We start from the raw sequence: 18725 nt of genomic DNA, 5'->3' as shown, positions 1-18725 counted from the left end.
AGGTGTCTGAACACAGAACCACCATTGCCTGGAAAGTATTTGGGTTATAATTTATTCTCAATAAAATGGAGACATCATGAAAACCCAATCAGCATTCCTGTTTCTGACCCTCATGTGTGCTCAAAGTTGCTTTCTCCCTCTGAATTACATACACGCGAGCTGTTGGGATCAGTCTACAAGCTTTAAATAGCATTGCCTGCATATATGATGCAGTCACTTATGCATGGGAAGAGTAGCTTAAAATAAAATAAATAAATAACAGTCCACTCGTGTGTGAAAGAACAACACTGATATGTATTTACAGCAACAGACACATTGTTAGACACAGACACACTAATACAGTTGCATGTTGTCTTTTTTTATGCCAAACACACTACGATCCTGCCACTCGGCCCAACTACAGGGTCAGAGTTCAATTTAGCCCCATATATAAAAGAACACACGGACAAGTCACAGTTTGTTTGTTTTTACATGAGTTTTTACTTTTGCAGTACAAATTTCACACCAGTCAATGACCCGGTCACTTTTCCTTGTAAGCAATATATGCCAAGTGATACAACAAAAGAAGGGCGACAATCGGCTGTTGTGCTCCCTGTTTGTGCGATACACCAATGCCTCGCACTGACTTGTCTTAGAGCCACCACTGCAGAGATGCAAGATAGAGGGAGATCTTACATACTGCCTGAAGGGACACATGGATGCTAATTGGGTGAGTGCAATAGCCATTCAATTAGGAGCCAGCTGTCATTTCAGCCAGCACCTCAAATCCTTCCTCTCCTACAGCTCACCTGCAAGCAGTACACAATACAAGCTGGACAGTGGCATCTTTCAAACAGTGGGATCCCAATTGTTGCACTAGTCTAGGGGAATGCGAGGCTGTACTGTGTGGACACCACCATCAAGAACCCCTTTCATGTGGTCTATATATTCCTAAATTAAATTAAAAGAGGAATATTATCTAAGTGGGTAATACAGATTGGGAAAATGAATATGAATAAACCAAAGAAAACTATAAAAAGTTAGAAAGTGAAGCCTTCATTCATTAGTAAATGAATGTACAAAAAGAGTAAAATAAATAGTTTAAACAAGTGTTTTTTTAAAAAGTTCTTGTCCATTATCTGTGTGACTACTTTTAGTTTTTTAATGCCTGAATAATTTAGGCTAGCTGTCTCAAATATATACAACTGTCTTATTTTGTAAAGAACTTTCCTTAAGGTGAAATCATGCACATTAGGAAGCCTTTCTAACAGGACCCCTATCCCATGGACCCTTTTCATACAGTTAACACTTGAGCAGTGACAGAATCTGGCACCTTGTAGGTTCAGCAGTTGCTGTAGAGAAAGATAACCCAAGTAAATATTAACAAGTTGTCAAAATAAAGTATACTGTGAAAGCAGCCTTAGATATACATCAACCCAGATATGGGAACTGCACCCTCTGCACAGAATAACCTCCAAAAAGTAGTGCTACATTGGAGGATTCCTACTGGGAATCCCCCTATTTGACAGTACCATGGGGAGAAAGCTTTTCTTGTGATGGGTGCGCATTAACTAAATCCAACTGAAAGTCATTCTTCTCATTCACTATACAAGCTACCATAAACATTTGTACATGAGGTGTGCACAATTTCAAAGGTAAATATATTAATATTGAAGCATCATTAGAGCAAACAACATATATTACACTCATTTATACTTTTGCATGTTCAAGATGATCATTTTAAATTAACTTCCTTAATTTTGCTGCATATTTCTCTCATTGAACATAATAGAGGAGGGAATATGCCGTTATTAATTTTACGACGCCTCAGTGTCAATTTTAAATACAGCTATGTCTAGGCAAGACGAGGCGGTAAAGACAGATAGCAAAATGAATAATCAGTCTGATAAAATGCTTTCAGGTAGAGATCACTGCGGGAGTAACTACATGGAATTGGATTATCACCACAAACTTAAACTGATCCTCTACTGCCAAACTAATCGAAAATTACGAGTTACTGATCAAACCCATTGGCAAAAACATTATCCATCACTCCAGAACACTAGAATAAGGACTTGACTAATCCTTTGTTTAAAAAGCACACAACACTTTTGCGGTGACAGCCAATGCTATATTTCAGGTGTCCATCTGCAGCAGGATGACAGGGCAATAAATAAAACGGCAGAGCTGTAAATTCCCAGTGAGCAGGACATTAAAAGGCAGCAGTCAGGTAGAAGAACCAGCAGAGTACAGGAGGAAGAATATATTATAGATTCCACTTACACACCGTTTCTCAACACTACAACTCTCTTAAAGCTTGTGACATTAACCTCAGGATTTCAGAAAAGCTCTTTATAAAAAGATATAGCCTGCTTTGATAAAACCACCATAAATATTAAATAAAGATTGCTCTATAACGTCCCTATACCAGGCATGGACAACTCTAAAAAGTTAGACGCTAGGGCTAAAAGATAAGAGCCAGCAACGTATTTTACGGTTAGCGTTATGTACAATGGCAGGTAACATCTTAACTTACAATAACTAGCACATAATTGTTAAGAAAAAGATAAGGTGAGCAGCCCAAATGACCAGCACTACATACATAGGCTGCACCCTACACACTATAGAACACACCACAAAAGCCTGTGCTCAATACATGACCAGCTCCAGAAGGATAGTCCACTAAACACTCGAGAACATTGGAGAAGATATACAAAAGTGTATTGTAACGGATAGGATGAGCAGTGAGCGAGTCTTGCCCCTAGTTGGTGGGTCAGAGATAGTCTGGTGATCACCATCCTATCCATTACAATACACTTCTGTATATCTCCTCCAATGTACTCGAGCGCTTAGTTTACTATCCTTCCATTTGTACTATTAGGAGTGTGGTTAACGCCTCATCACCAAGCAGCTCGTACATTATCTATTCCATACTGTCCATGTGCATCTACCACTCAATATACATGACCAGTATCTGTCTTACAAATTACTACACCTGCCCCCCCCCCCCACCACCAAAAAAAAGAAACCATTACAACAGTCCTTCCAAATGTTTCTTTATAATCATCATCTATTTAGCGCCACTAATTCCGTAGCGCTATACAGAGAACTCACTCACATCAGTCCCTGCCCCGTTGGAGCTTACAGTCTAAATTCTCTACCATGCACACACACAGACCGAGAGAGACTAAGGGCAATTTAATAGCAGCCAATTAACCTACTAGTATGTTTTTGGAGTGTGGGAGGAAACGGAGAACCAAGAGGAAACCCACGCAAACACGGGGAGAACATACAAACTCCACACAGATAAGGCCAGGGTTAGGAATCAAACTCATGACCCCAATGCTGTAAGGCAGAAGTGCTAACCACTAAGCCACCATGCTGTCCATGTCAAAGTATGTTTTCTGCGAATATCTCTCTTGCCATTAAGAGACCAGGTACACATCCTATGCTTCAGACTACCAATATAGAAGTTTACCTTCATTAAGAAATTAAAATGAAGAAAAAATAATGTTCTCTATACAAGATAACATACATCAATAGTTGATTTGCCCCTTGATGCTCTTATTTGCTTTATTAAGTCACTGTTAAGAGTCAATGACATTCTACTCTGAACTATTCACTAGATACTAACTGAGCTGTCCAAGGAGACAGTCTGTAGCACATTTATAGATCTGTAGAGAACTGATCTCTTCCAATAATCTCCGCTGCCTGTGATAAGACCTTTCCCAGGAACCATCATTACAAACAGATGTCCACGTCACCTATATAAATCGCTGGTCTGGGTATATATTCCACTTCTATGCTTAGTGCTAGGTTCTACTACATGTAGTGCAAGGATTTATGGCACAGTTATGCACTGGGCAGGTTTCCCTTTCCTATAAAGGATCTGTCTGCCGCTGGCTTGGTCCTTTTCCCAGCTGAGAAGAGGGAGGGGTGCATGGATTAAACAGTCCGATGCTGCCCTGATAAACAAAAAGCGGTTCTGTCTCCACAGACTTCCATAGTGACAGATGTTCCTAAATGGCGCTGTTATTTTATGCAAATGTACGTCTGCTCTGGTCTCTCATTTACATACCTGAATTCTAGCAGCTAAGAGCTTGGCTGTAAACTAGCCTGCAGAATTACAGCCACAGGTAGCAGGAGGCAATGAGCATAGGGAGGGGTTGAGTAACTCCTTATGTGCCAAGGACACTTTGCATACGACGTTATGATTTCTATAAACCCAATGCAGCATTGCAATCTGGGAGAGGTTATTGCAACCCTTTAGTACAACAATAGTCTTTACATCTCCAATCTAGAAAAGACAACACAACCAATATGGAATAAGAATTAGTTTTATAAGAAATGTTGTTGCTAAAGTGTTAACAATAAACCAGTCAACCTATAAGTGTAGTCTGCCATACTCACCCTATCAACTCGCTAGGAACCAGTGAGCATGAGATGCAACTCATCTCAGTGATGTCACTACTACCTACTGAACTGCACAGTCACTTGGTGAAAGCTTTGTTCCCAATAACCTAGTTTAGGATAGGCTATACATCAATTAATTAGTGGTACTATAATTAGTGGTATTGCTACTAAATGTTTGCAGCACAGTGAAAAGCAACACAAATTGAAAGCATTCAAACATCATTAAAATGAGTGGCATTAATCTGTTGTGCACGCGTGATTACACGTTTGCCAGCAATACATTGGTCAGCTATGCCCATGTGAACGGTGCACACATTTCAGCAAAGGGATCCTTGATTCTAAAGCCTGCAACATGCTACCAGTTTTTCCCTTACATTTATGTTTAATGCAGGAAATGAGACATGCTCGCAGTGAGGGTGGGTTTTAGATGCCATGACCCAAATGTGAATACTATTAAGTTATAAAGGACCCCAACATTCCAGGATCCAGAAAAGCAGCTACTGAGCTTAAGACACGAGAAGCAGCAGGTTGTGAAAGCTGCAAGAACGTTCCACTCATTCAGGACTTTGTCCCGAATGCAGGGACAGTCGTGAGGCATGTTCCACATCGTATTTGAAGGGGGTGGAAAGGTGTTTGAGAGCAGCCTTGCACGGTCTAAAATAATATACAATTCTGTGGAATTAGTGGCACTATATAAATAGCTGCCGCTGATGATGATAGCCACACTCCTTGCATGCTGACCATGCCCACTTTGGCAGTGTAGCATGTAAACCCCCCTCTAGAAATCCTACATTTGCCCCTGTGACAGTAAGGGTCAAACTGTCAAAAGCACTCATATAATCAAACCCTTATCCCAACAAAAAAAAAAAAAAAAAGAAAAACTAAACAATATTATATATATATATATATATATATATATATATATATATATATATATATATATATATATATATATATAATTTATTAATACTTGTAATTAATATTAATACTGTACATTGAGCACATCAAATAACAATCTACTGCCACCATTGTGCAATAATCTGGTATGGAGGCTCTCCACTAAGACCCAATAATTGACAAAGCAGATAGATTGTATTTGTTTCTCCCTGTAAGCAAAGGCTTGGATGTTTTATTCTATAAAGTAACACACAACCAGTACTGCTACCATTGGCTGCCAAGCCCTATCCTCTGTCACTCCTTTCCCCCTCCCTCTCCGATATGATTTGTATTCCTACCATACTGACACCAAACCCATAATTCAATTAGTTGGAGAGCAAAGGATCCCCCAGGAGTAGCATTCTCCTGGCCTAAATCCCTGCATTTCTCTGGCAGATGACAGGAGTGTGCGCGCGTGTGGTGGGGAGAAACAAACAAGTGCAGGGTGAGCAAGCAGCGACAGGGCCGGTATGGACGAATGAGACAACCCACTTACCCTCTCAGGTTTTTACTTGTCCCATAGGGAAGGAGGGAAATGATGTGCACAGACCAGAGATGGGCAGTTAACAAAACACAGAGAGACAACTAGCTCCCACTGCAACCATAACACATTAATTTACAAACTGCTCCCTTGGGAAGCAAGAGTGAAGTATCTGAGCTGGAAGGGGAGGGGGCAGAGCAGAAGCAGATGGCTTCATGTCTTGCGAGATCATTTTCCAGATTAAAGAGCAGTGTGATCAAAGCTGTGCACAGCAAGATTAGAAGCCGTGTCACCTCTCCCTGGTTCTTAGCAGTTACAGCAAAGTTTACATAACGCTATCTAATAACATGGGTAGGCATGGCACCTCAGAGGGCAGCCTAGGACCAGGATTTGCCATGGCACCTTCTCTAGAACAGAGATTTTATTTTTAACTAGCGCTCAAATCATGTTGACCGTTTGGGTGGTGACATTTCCCCCCCTTGTTATAGGAACCATAAGCCTTAAAATACATGTTATAGTCCAAGGTAGAAGTGTGGCCATCCACGCAAGATGTCCTTCCACAGTCCTCTCCTCTAAGTGACTCCAGCAGGTCATGTTTGGATGATTTCTGTCTTCAAGACTAATGGTACAAGATTATTCTACCTCTACATAGTTTACTGCTTACACACTGAAGACTCATCAGTTGCCCAGTGGTGGCAGCCCGTCTGGCCTGTGTGGAATCCTAATAAATGCAATTCATCTTTGGTGCTCTTTCTAGTGATCGATATTGCAGTGAACACAGTGCATTCCTCTGGTCTATGTACAGAGTTGTTAATTCTACCTTAACAGAGTACCCCCACCCTCTTGACAGCACTAGCGTTAACTGTAGAAGACTTCGTTTGACACTCCCACTGTAGTGGTCCCTGAAGATATAAGGACTCTGCAAAGAAGGTCCTGATTTACAGTAGACCAATGCTGCCCAGCCTCCTGTCCTCATCTACCGAAGCATTGGTCTCAGCATAATGAATGCTGCTGGGACTTTGAAAGCTGATCACCACTGCAACATGAGGGTGTAGTCCCCAAAGCCCCTGAAACACATCATGCTGACCAGCAATGAGCTGCATCATTTTGCAGCAGCTCATTGTACACTCTTGCAGAAATTGCAGTAACATTGGTCTCCTCAGCTCCCTGCCACTACTGAAACCAGGCTGTCATTGCTAGTCATTTCCAGCACAGAACTTTAATTTTGTTGCCAAAGCACCTGATCACTTAACCAACAACACTCTTGTTTTGTCCAACAGTTTTTCACTGTAAAGAACATAGTACATATAAAAAAAAATTTGGAATGGATAGTGAGCCCCCATACTTGACAGCATATAATATTGTGGACACATTTTTACAAATGCAATTAAAGTCACACAACTTTAAAATGTGTCCAAAAAAACAATAACCATCAAAAGATGTTGTGTTAATTAAAGTCTAAACTGAATTCCACTGGTATTAAGTGTAGATGATTTTGGTGGCGACATTGAAATCATAGAGGGGCAGTCCTTGAAGGGGAAGACCCTTTAAGTGTAGGTAAAAATGATTGCAGGATATTATGAGAAGTCTATTGGAAATGTACAAGTAAAAGATGTAAGAATACAATGCTGTACGACCGAAAGCAGCTGGACACATGATAAAGTAAATGTGGGAGGCAAAGGACACAGCGGAACCAAAGAGGATACTAAGGCAATAGAGAAGTAAGGATATTTAGAGTCTTATCTAGACTTAAGCTGGCCATACACATTCCATTTCAGATGAGCAATTTGGTCATTTTAGATCAAATTGATTACAAATTGTTATATGTGGGTTCAAAACTATTAATTCCGACCAAAACTGTATCAGGACCAAAGAGGACTGGTGGAAAATGCAATAATGACCGAAATCATCATCAGCTATTTCTATAGCGCCGCCAATTCTGCAGCACTGTACAAAGAACTCCCTCACATCAGTCCCTGCCCCATTGGAGCCAACAGTCTAAATTCCCTAACATACACACAAAGACCGAGAGAGACTAGGGTCAATTTGATAGCAGCCAAATAACCTACCAGAATGTTTTTTTGGGAGTGTGGGAGGAAACCGGAGCACCTGGAGGAAACCCACGCAAACAGAGGGCAAACATATAAACTCCACACAGATAAGGACTCATGACCTCATGACCCCAGTGCTGTGAAGCAGAAGTGCTAACCACTAAGCCACCGTGCTGCACCGATGTGTATGTTTAGGCTTACCATAGGAATATGTGGTCAAAATTAGACATTGATTCATCCAGATCTACAAGTGTACGGACAGATTTAGTTTTAGAAAGCTGTAAGAGGATCTTAGCAACTTTTACAAGTAGAGACTAGATGGCAGAAGTTGAATTTCAAGGTGGTCAAAAGTGAGCGAGGGCTAAGAGAGGATTACTTTGTTATAAACAAGTGTTAAGGCAATTAAGAGCCCAGCTGAAGAAAAGACAGAAGCTATACATAAAAGGTAGGATAAAGAGAACCACATACTTATACTATGCTTGAAGGCAAAGGGAAAAGTGCTTGTGGACATGGGGATTGAAGACCTAGGTCAGTCGATGTTTAGGGGTGTTGAAGAAATAGAAAGTCAAAATCATCCTCAGTATATTCTAAAATCATTAAAAATAAAACTAAATAATAGTACGATATGTTCTATATTATCACTGAATGTGAGAACCAGTGATATAGTCCATTAGGGACACACAGACACTGGTGACTAGATAAGTTGCATATATATGAACGGTGCTGGATATATTGCATTCTTATAAATGCAGTTTCAGTTAATGGAGAAATGCGTTCTTTCTACGTAAGCAAGGCTTGTTTTCACAAATATTCCCAACACTATGACGACAACAATTTTTACTTGCAAGGTGATCATATACAATCACGTGTTATCACGTGTGACACACAAACCTTCTAAAAAGATGTGATGAAACCAAAATATCCATTCATAAATTCAATTGTTCGTTACTTGAAAACCATTCTATTGCTGGGTTTGTGGGCAGAACAAGTGGCAAAAATAAAGTAATCTTTTTTTCCTGCACTCGACATCTTAATTAAATCATGTTTAAGTAAAAATATTTAATTTATAAAAGATTATTACATTATTCAATTGAAGTCATAAAACCATTGCATGTGTGGGCAGCTTTACACAAAATTACGTTAGACAGCTTTTTCAGTTAGTTAACTTAGTAACATTTAATACTGTTATAAAATATAGCTCTTATAAAAAAAACACAAGGCAGTTGTGGAAATAGATCTAGCCATTCACTCATGCATCAAGAGTCTAAATAGAGAATCTTTCATATGATTAATTAATCTTTACAAAGCACAAAAGTAATAATAAGTCTACGAGAAACGATGGTGTGTTTATTAAAAATAAATAAAAAAGCAAAAAAGGTGTTCTACTGCCCCCTGCAGTCAAATTGGAGTATGTCGATTTTCTTCGCAGAATGGTGTGAACAATGTATGCTGTAGTTAGCAACAGTGGGCCCGATTCATCAAGGCACGTATCTGCCAATTTTGAGCGTATCTTATGCAAACTCACTCTGCACATGCCCAGAACCAGTCCACGAACGCAAAGGATACATACTACAGCCTACGATTTTGAGTGAATGGGGCGTTTTGCAGCAGTCAATGTACAATATCAGCGTGACAAACCTAAGTACACACAGCCACATCAAGATCTGAGAGTCTCAAAGTTACTTGTTTTTATGCCAGATCTCTTGCTCCAGCTACAAGGGCTAGTCTAAGTCCTGATGATTAGAGACGACAGTATCATATACATGCTATAACATGTGTTTGCAACCACAAGCAACTGTAAAAATGTTTTTTTTATGGTCAGTAGACATCCTAATAAATGTACTTATTAACTGTTATCATCCCATAGATTGTAAGCTTGCGAGCAGGGCCTTCTCACCTCTTTGTCTGTTTTACCCAGTTTGTTTATTAGTTTATTACGTTTGTCCCCAATTGTAAAGCGCTACGGAATATGTTGGCGCTATATAAATAAATGATGATGATGATGATGATGATGATTAATGCCTTTATTATGAACTAGTGGCATTAATTATATATATTTCTTCCCTGTGCATATTTTTTGTGCATTTATGATCCACATAAGTATTGGACGTATTGTGTAGTAGAGCACAGCAGACCTGCCCCCAATTTCAACAGCGCATGTATCTTGAGATCTATGCTTTGCTGAATTCAGGAGCTTGCAAGGCCTAAATACGTGCGTATAATGCTAAACGCGGGTTTCGCTCAGAACGCGCGTCTTGATGAATCAGTTTCAGAACCATTTCTTTTACTTTCTTGTATTTCATCTTAGAAAGCAGACACAGCAATGTACAGGAGTCTGTCCCAGCCATGGAACAAGCACAATACATCTTGTACAATGGTTAAGTTATTTTTATTTCTTTTTTGATTTTAATTCATTTTTAAATTGGAACCTTGTCACACAGACATAATAACATAATATATTATATCTGCGGGGTATTCTATGGGTTACATGGAGCATGACGTCACATACGTCAACACTGTGCCATGGCAGTATAGGTCCATCCGGATTTGCTGTTTGTACATTTTTAGATGATACATACTTATGAATGATGCCTCTGAATTTTGTTCATTTAATAAGGTTTTACATGAAATCGGTCTTTTGCCTAAGTGGTAAATGGTATACTTGCTTCTCTATCTACTTCACCCTAGGTATTGTGTTCCACATATTTAAGGGTGTGCATGCAAGATTGAGAAAGGAGGATTTGCCATCTGGAACGTTGCCTTATATCTATTACTCCTCCTACTAATACATTTATAAAGTGTTGTTATACATCCGCTGTGAGTGCCACTGTTTTGGCATTTCTATGTGACTGAGAGGATGACTGTGGAAGGACATCTGTCGTGGACACTACCTTCTACTTTGAACTATAAAAGGTTTAGTCACAGCTACAGTTATAACATAAGAATCAAAGTAAATTGTATAAGTAAAATTTATCAAATATAAAATAAATAAAAATCTTAAATTTAAATAGCAGGCAACACCTACACAAGATACTGGGTGGGTGGCACAGTGGTCAGCAGTGCAGTCTCACAGCATTTGGGCAATGTGTGGGGTTTGTATGTTCTCATCTGTGTGTGTGCGCTCCCACAGTCCAAAATAATTTAAATGAAACATTCTCTCTAAGACGACGCTGTAGAAATAATAGCATTCAGGGGAAGCTCAGTGTTTTGGCTGGTGCTAGAGCAGCATTCAGTGGATACAAGTGGTACAGCAGACGTGCAAACAATACAACCACTACAGATGATCTAAGTGCTAGATTAATCGGAAGCTGCTAGGAGGTGGCAAAAGGTTAATACAGTAAGGGAATTCAAAATCGCTTTGGACAGACACAAGGTTTTCTTGAAAATAAAAATGAGGCCAAAGACCAGAGGGCCTGAATTTTGGCAGCACTTAAATCAGGCAGTAAAACATCTAGGATTCTAACAGTGCATACCTGCCATCCACTGATAAACAAAGGACAATTAGTCTATTATAGAAACACTGTCATACGTTATTGTAATAAGAATCAGAGATTTAATCAAAATACTGTCCTGACTGCGCGCTTATGGAGTATCTGTTCCTTAAGCAGTGAAAGGCTAAATTGTTTTTCTGCATATCAAATCCAATTTTGGTTGCTCTTTAATGGGGACTTATAGGTTAATTAATCTGTAATGTTCAGACTTGTGCTAAGTGGTTTGTTGATGTTCACTGAAGGGGATTTATGTTGAATATTATACTGCAACCACTGTTCTTTATGAAGGATGTCTAAGTACGCATTCTTCCCCTACTCAAACAAAGGCCTTGTTTTGAAGATTGTATTGATATGTGATGTCCTGTTTCTGTGATAGAGTGAATAGACATTTTATTACCTTATTGATTCAAATTACAAGTATATAGCAACTGGTTACATAACTGATCAGATAGAACCTTTCTAACCAACTATTTGTTAATAACAGGAAGTGATGTGAATGTAGCTGTATATGTATTAAGCCATTCTAAATATTTGTAACATATGTCATGGTGACACTTTATCAAGCCATCTTCCTAAAGTTTATGATTCAATCTTGGCCTTCATGTAAGGGTTTGGACCAGACATCAGGATGCAGATTTCTAATGATATTGTAAATGGAAATGAGGAAGTCTATAGACAGTGGGCATTGTTCACTATTTGCATCTGATATCTTCATTTAAACATACAAAAAAAAAAAAAGCTAAAAAAAAACCAGTATACCCTATGTGTACATAGGATGACTCTGCTTGAGAGTGGTCTTGGTCTACTGTATATTTACTCATGGACGGCTATTTTTTATTTTTTTACAGCATAAAGTCCTCTGTCGGTATATGTGATGGGCCAGCTCTTACATTTAGTGCCATACTGTACCTTTGGGCTCCAGGCTGGATCAAGCTTTTTCACAGTTTCAACATAATCTCGCATTGCTTGCTGACGGCTGTAATCACCCAAAGATTTCCAGGCTTCCCTGCCGAAAATAGAAAAGCACACGATTTGGAAAATGACATGTTCGAACCAGAAACTCCAAAATTATTCTCCGGATGGTAGATTTTTGCATTATGTTGTGTGGAATGGTAGCACCTGCAGAGGTGAACTCTTCCCAATGATTGATATTATAATTATATAAATTATATTACATTTGATAATCAACCTGCCGCTTTAAGCTTACAATGCACCAGCTTCTCTTCAGCATAAGGGGGTTGGTTCCCTGTTGCAGTAAGGGGGTTCCCTGTTGCAGTAAGGGGGTTCCCTGTTGCAGTAAGGGGGTTCCCTGTTGCAGTAAGGGGGTTCCCTGTTGCAGTAAGGGGGTTCCCTGTTGCAGTAAGGGGGTTCCCTGTTGCAGTAATTGCCGACTGCAATGATGACATCAGAGCTAGTAGAGGTAGGCAGGCTCTGAAGTTATTACTAGTTTTTGAATTAAAAATGAAAAGTAAAAAAGAAAAGACTGGATGGCTCCTGACAATCGATTTTGTAACCAACATTCTTGTAAGGGGTACTACCACAGCTGCAATACAATACAAATTAATCACTGTATAGGAATTTAAAAAAGAGGAACACAGGATGAATGAGCAATGACATAAAAAAGCAACCAACACAACACACCATGCAAGCACTACTTCTACATTATTTCAGTAACTACTTGCTCCTGAAAGGGGTACATTTTTATCCTTTTTCCCATGTGCGTCACACTTGTGGTGCCCTAGCATCGGATTACTTGTTTTGCAAAGTGATAGCCCAGACGCTGTGGTCAGCTTGCTCCAGCTGTGCTTCTATACTTGCAAACGCCAGAAGTTAGGGGTTGGTCATAGATTTGAAGAACACATTTTCTGACTTGGTTTCATGCATCTACCACAGGGGCTCCATCACCCAGCAGAGATCCCTGCAGTGGTATTTACGGTACTGTTAACCGATCACAACACAGGACACTTGTCTTCACATCCTATGCCGGGCCCAAGATTCAATCATTGGCTTTTTAGGAGAATGACAGAGGGCAGTACTGTACTGCAGTATGCATACACTAAAAGCAAGGACACAAACTGTACATTATGGCTATTTTGGTCACTGTAGGATTAGGCTGTATATTGGTGCTATTGTTAAATTTTTCGATGACTGTTTTAGCCATTATATGTTACCCATCATAACTTTTTGGTGCACAGATCGAACCTTAAAATTTAATATATAGATCCTTTAAAAACATCATGGCTTATAAAAACTAAATAAAAACAACAAAAAAAAACCAACTATTATACAACCCTATAGCCAATCAGAATTTTAAAAATTACTATAATCTCTCCACTAACCCCTCCCTTCTAAGCACTCAACAGGACTGAGAACAATTGAGCAGGGAGATTGCCTTGGAAGAAATAATGCCAACTATGAAAGAACAGAAACTGGGTAAATCACCAGGGCCATATGGGTTCTCTACTGTATACTATAAGACATTTTCAGACCTGTTGTCCCCTTACCTTTTCCCAGTGAAATGCTAGAGGCCAGGAGTGTGCCGGTCCACAAGCAGGGTAATATAGCTACACCAGTTATAGGCCGTATTTCTCTCCTAATTACCAATGTGAAAATCTATGCACAAGTCTTAGCCAATCGTTTAAATCAAGTCAGTTTGTCACAGTTATCTCTGGGAACTTTCTGAATGATATTCGGGTTTTGTATTTTGAATCCTCAGCCAAAATCTTGACTCTAACAGAGTTACCATTCCAAACAGAACCAGACAAGGATGCCCAATCTCTTCCTTGATCTTTGCACTAGCATCTAGAGATGAACTTTTAGATCATGGAAAATTTTCACCCACGGTTTTCAAAACATCAGGCTGAAATAACCTCTGGGGGCCAACTAATTATTTTGTGGCTGGACAGGAACATAGATCTCAAAATGAATATTATCCCTAAGGGGTTATACCTCTCAAATGCTCCCAGTAACGGTTCTGGTTACTCTATTGAGCAATACCTTCATTCAATTTATTTGGATCAGTAGACCTCTAAGAATATCCTCAAACATCCTAAAAAAAATCCTCTATCCAGAGGAGGAGCCTAGCAGATATGACATCTGATTACTGCACAGCACGTGTCACACAAATGATGGCTTCCTTTGTACCTCTAAGAACTATTTCCTGGCTGGACATTAAATCCTATCTCCTAAGCAGGTCTAACTTATCAAATTTATGGGTTCTAAAAAAAACAAAAAAAAACCCACAACATAGACCTCCACCATCACGTTGCCACCAACGGTAAACTTTGTTACTAAAGTCTGGCCAACATGCGTTTAAATCTAATCACTCTACTCCCCATCTAGGACAATTCTGCATTATCCCAGGAGGGTCAGTTGGTAGATTTACCTAATGGGTGCAAACAGGCATTAAATATCCTGTAGACTTTATCCGCTCTTCCTCCAATTTAGGCATGAAGGACTCTCCCCTTTCAATCTGGTCTGCCACAGCCAACCTTCACACAAGGGCACCTTATGGCTTTCTACTAGATTCCCTAATCCCTGTACTGAGTTGTCATGGGCCGAAATGGGAAACAGACATGTGGCTCCCCCAGATTATGAGGCCTGGGGAGACTTAAAGGAGGAGACAGCAAAAATTTAAATTTTACCCAAAATAAAAGGAAACTTCCTACAAAATCTACTAGACCGTACTACACCCCAGATAGACTAAACAGGACGTTTCCTAATACTGATCCTAGATGTTGGTGAGATTGTGGCCACAAAGGTACTCCGATACATTTCTGGGGGCCATTATCAGTATGCAATCCATAATTCTGAACTCTATGATTGGACGCCCTGATCACAAAAGACCCGTGGATTTTTCTTCTGCGTTACCTTTCCCAAAATCTTAAACAATGGCCTCAAATATCCTAGCAGCTGCCAAGGGCATCCTAGCTAGGCCTTGGAAGCACCTTCCTACCCTTCTCTGCAAGAACTATATTTGACATATTGCTGCAATGGAACAACCCCCCTCCCCCTCCCAAAAAATATATATGAATAACTCCATGACAGGGGACATGTGTTCAGGTTTGGACCCCGTGACTCTTTAGACAGCAAGACCCATCCACACACCCCATAGTATATACATCTAAATTGTACCAATATCTGGGCTCACTGGGAAATATACTGACTTTCCCTTTTAAAACTGGTTTTACTGCTCAAATTAGCACAGCTATTAACCTGTGATCCTCAGACATAACTATAATAACGTCCTGTAGTCTCCCCCACACCTATTCCTTTCCTCCCTCTTTACGCACTCTCACGATCCGCATAGACCTAAACCAGAGAGTCCCATTTGGAACAATTGCCAACATATTAGACAAGTTATGAAACTGAATTCAAATGTACCGTAAAAAAGTTTGTAAAACAAGGTATTATTATTTCACTCATCTTGCATATAATGTTCTTGTTAACCTGATAAAATGTGTCATGACTTGAAATATAAGTGTAGGATTATTGCCTTGAGGGAAAGTCCACCCTCTACAATAAATTAGCCAAGCATGTAACCTACATTTTACTTTGGAGGTGCTATTCACACCCTTTCTAAGGCACTTCCTATTCCTCTACACTCAGTTCCATTCCAATTACTTAACAGATAACATATGGAGACCAGGGAGGAGAACGTGAAACATTTTTCTTCACCAACTTTCTTATTTTGATTGTTACAGAGGTTTTTCCTTACAGTGTTTTCAGCCAATTATCAGGCCAATCAGACAATAAACAACTGATTGGCCCAATATCACAGTAGTGTGTACTCTGGGCTTTGGAACAATGTATCACTGAACGAGTTTTTTTAAAACTGAACTAAAAATCTCGTTCAACGTGGAATGATGTTGTTCCAAATCTGCAGTGTGTATGCACTATGCAGAATTGGAACAATTATGTAGCTATACGTATAAGCAGCAGGGGGATTTGACATTTGTCACCGGAGGGGTTGGTGTCCAGAGGCGCTGCAAGGTTCCTGCAGTTTCCAGTTCCTGCTAGTTGCAGTGAGCAGAGCTTGGACATTAGTCTCTGTCAGCTGCACTCTGGAGGTGTATGTATCGCTAAGTACAAGCAGCATGGACTCAGTGTCAATCCCAACTAATCTGACTTCTTACCGTGTTCTCTATGTAGTGAGCATAAATCTGAAGTATGGACCGCAAGAACGTTTCTGTGACAAGAAAATTATTCCCCTTGATCCACTTGGACAACAATATCTGTCAGCTTGCGTTCATCGTACATTGCATTAAGCTGCTGGAGAATTTTGCAGTGAAACAAAATGTGAGAACAAGATGAGGCAAACTTTCTTTGCTATAAAACATTTAAATAAGTTTTACTAGCATCCTAGGCAGTGGTGCTGGGCTCGCTGTATTTGCATAGAGGGAACTGTGAGCGGCACTGCAAGAACCTGATGGGCAGAGAAGCAATGAGAGTCTCTGTGTAGGACGCAAGAGGACAAGGAATGATAGGTGGGCAGCTCATTATCCAGCCGACAGGCAGATGACTGGGACCCGCAATTAGATTCTCATTTTGTGTCTCTCTTTGTAAAGTAGTTGTTTTAACAAGAGTCTGTCTTACCAGCAAGAACCAAAGATAAAAAAAAGCACCAGAAGCAGACTTATAGGATGGTATAGAGCCATAGGAAAGAGGTGATACACATCAGTCCCAGATGGAAGGTTTGATTTACAATTAGAGCTGATATAGTGAGGTGTTGGGTTTTTGTAAATGTCATTTACACTAGTGATGAACCGAAGTCATACTTTAGACTTTGGTCACATACTGAATTTGGTCCACAAAAGATTCTTACAAATAGAATTTAACATATAATTTGCATATCAAAATTCTCAACTGACGTGGTAAAAACGTTATCAGTAATCTTAGCCCCTGGAAGAAATAACTTAAGATAAGAGGATTTAGTCAAACCAAAATCCTGCAAAAAAAATAAAGTATGTATTCAGATTAATCTAAACCATATCCTGAATTCCTGCAGTGCATCCCCTGAAGAACAACAGTGGTGCTACAACATGACATACATAGCCAATACTGGTGTCTGCAAGTGACCAGTATATCTGATGAAGCCTTTGCACACTAAGAAACATGGCTAATCCCTCTATCTACACAAATGGATATGTACTATTCATGAATGCTAATCGGAGGAGACCTTACAGACAGGTTTTCTTTTTAACTAGAAGGTGTTCGATCATCATCATCATCGAAAGTTACTTATAAGGCACAAGTCTTGGGTTCCATTATATCACTTGAGCAAGCACACGATAGTCCTGTTTTCCATCTAGTAATGATTCACCAGAGCTCTAGACCTTTGATTAGAATAGATGGGATTTACAGGGACTAAGTGGATAAGAGCACTACAGAGTGCTTACACATCTAACACTATTGTGAACCTATCTGGGCCTTACTTAGGGAAACCCTGAGAATGTCACCAGAATGCTGGTGTCTGATTTGCAATGAACTTTAAGAAGAACACCGGACTATGCAAAACTACAGTCTTCAGCAGCACACATCACTGCTAATAGGACAGTTTATTTAAAATGCTATGTACAATAAATGTATAAAAGGTTAATTGGCTGCTAACAAAATTGACCCTAGTCTCTCTCTCTCTCTCTGTCTGTGTATGTATATGTTAGGGAATTTAGACTGTAAGCTCCAATGGGGCAGGGACTGATGTGAGCGAGCTCTCTGTACAGCGCTGCAGAATGAGTGGCGCTATATAAATAAATGGTGATGATATTTGTTATATGCAGTCTAATTTTATGACAACTGCAGTCTGCATTTTACTTAAGTGCGACTTAGGACAAATCCCACTAGGGAAGTAAGAGGAACAAGTGCACAGTGAGCGACAACATTAAAGCTTGTGCAGCCAGAAAACAGCAGGGAAGTGTTTTTTTTTAAGCTACAGTTAAAGTGCAGAAGATTTTTAATCGAGACAACATGTTTTTTTTTCTCTTTCAAGACACTTACACTGTAATGTTCCCAGTGATGTAAAAACGTGAGATGTGGTATAAAATGTGCTCTTCTGAGTTATATTCTGCACATGAATCTTTCAGTAGAAATGGACAAAAACACTGCCTGGTCCAGAGGAATCCTAGAATCTATGTATTGTTCCAAAGGCATCAAGGAAGCAGTGTTTCTAACAAAAACAAGTACTGTACATGCTATATTGCGCTTTCTGCATTTCTAAAAAAAAAAAAAAAAAAAGCTAATGGAAATGCTAAAGCATTTACAGAGCAGTCCGTGAACCTCCAACCTCTGCTACACTGTTATACAGTTACAGGTGAGGAGGACTGTGAGGTTCTTTTTTCCTTGGTAGTTAAACTGTACTTTGTGAGCTATGGAGGT

At 39.7% G+C, this 18725-nt stretch overlaps 1 protein-coding gene across 2 annotated transcripts in view; it reads right to left on the bottom strand.

Moving 5' to 3' along the window:
* ACBD6 (acyl-CoA binding domain containing 6) overlaps nucleotides 1-18725 on the bottom strand; it is a 100606-nt gene that overhangs the window by 22302 nt on the left and 59579 nt on the right. For both annotated transcript variants that reach the window (XM_075182279.1, XM_075182278.1), the window contains exon 3: nucleotides 12261-12357. In XM_075182279.1, coding sequence (XP_075038380.1) covers nucleotides 12261-12357 — 97 coding nt within the window. The remainder of the gene's footprint in view (nucleotides 1-12260; nucleotides 12358-18725) is intronic.

This window comes from Mixophyes fleayi, chromosome 8, assembly GCF_038048845.1.
Source record: "Mixophyes fleayi isolate aMixFle1 chromosome 8, aMixFle1.hap1, whole genome shotgun sequence".
Classification (NCBI taxonomy): Eukaryota; Metazoa; Chordata; class Amphibia; order Anura; family Limnodynastidae; genus Mixophyes; species Mixophyes fleayi.
This window is presented reverse-complemented; position numbering and strand designations above follow the sequence as displayed.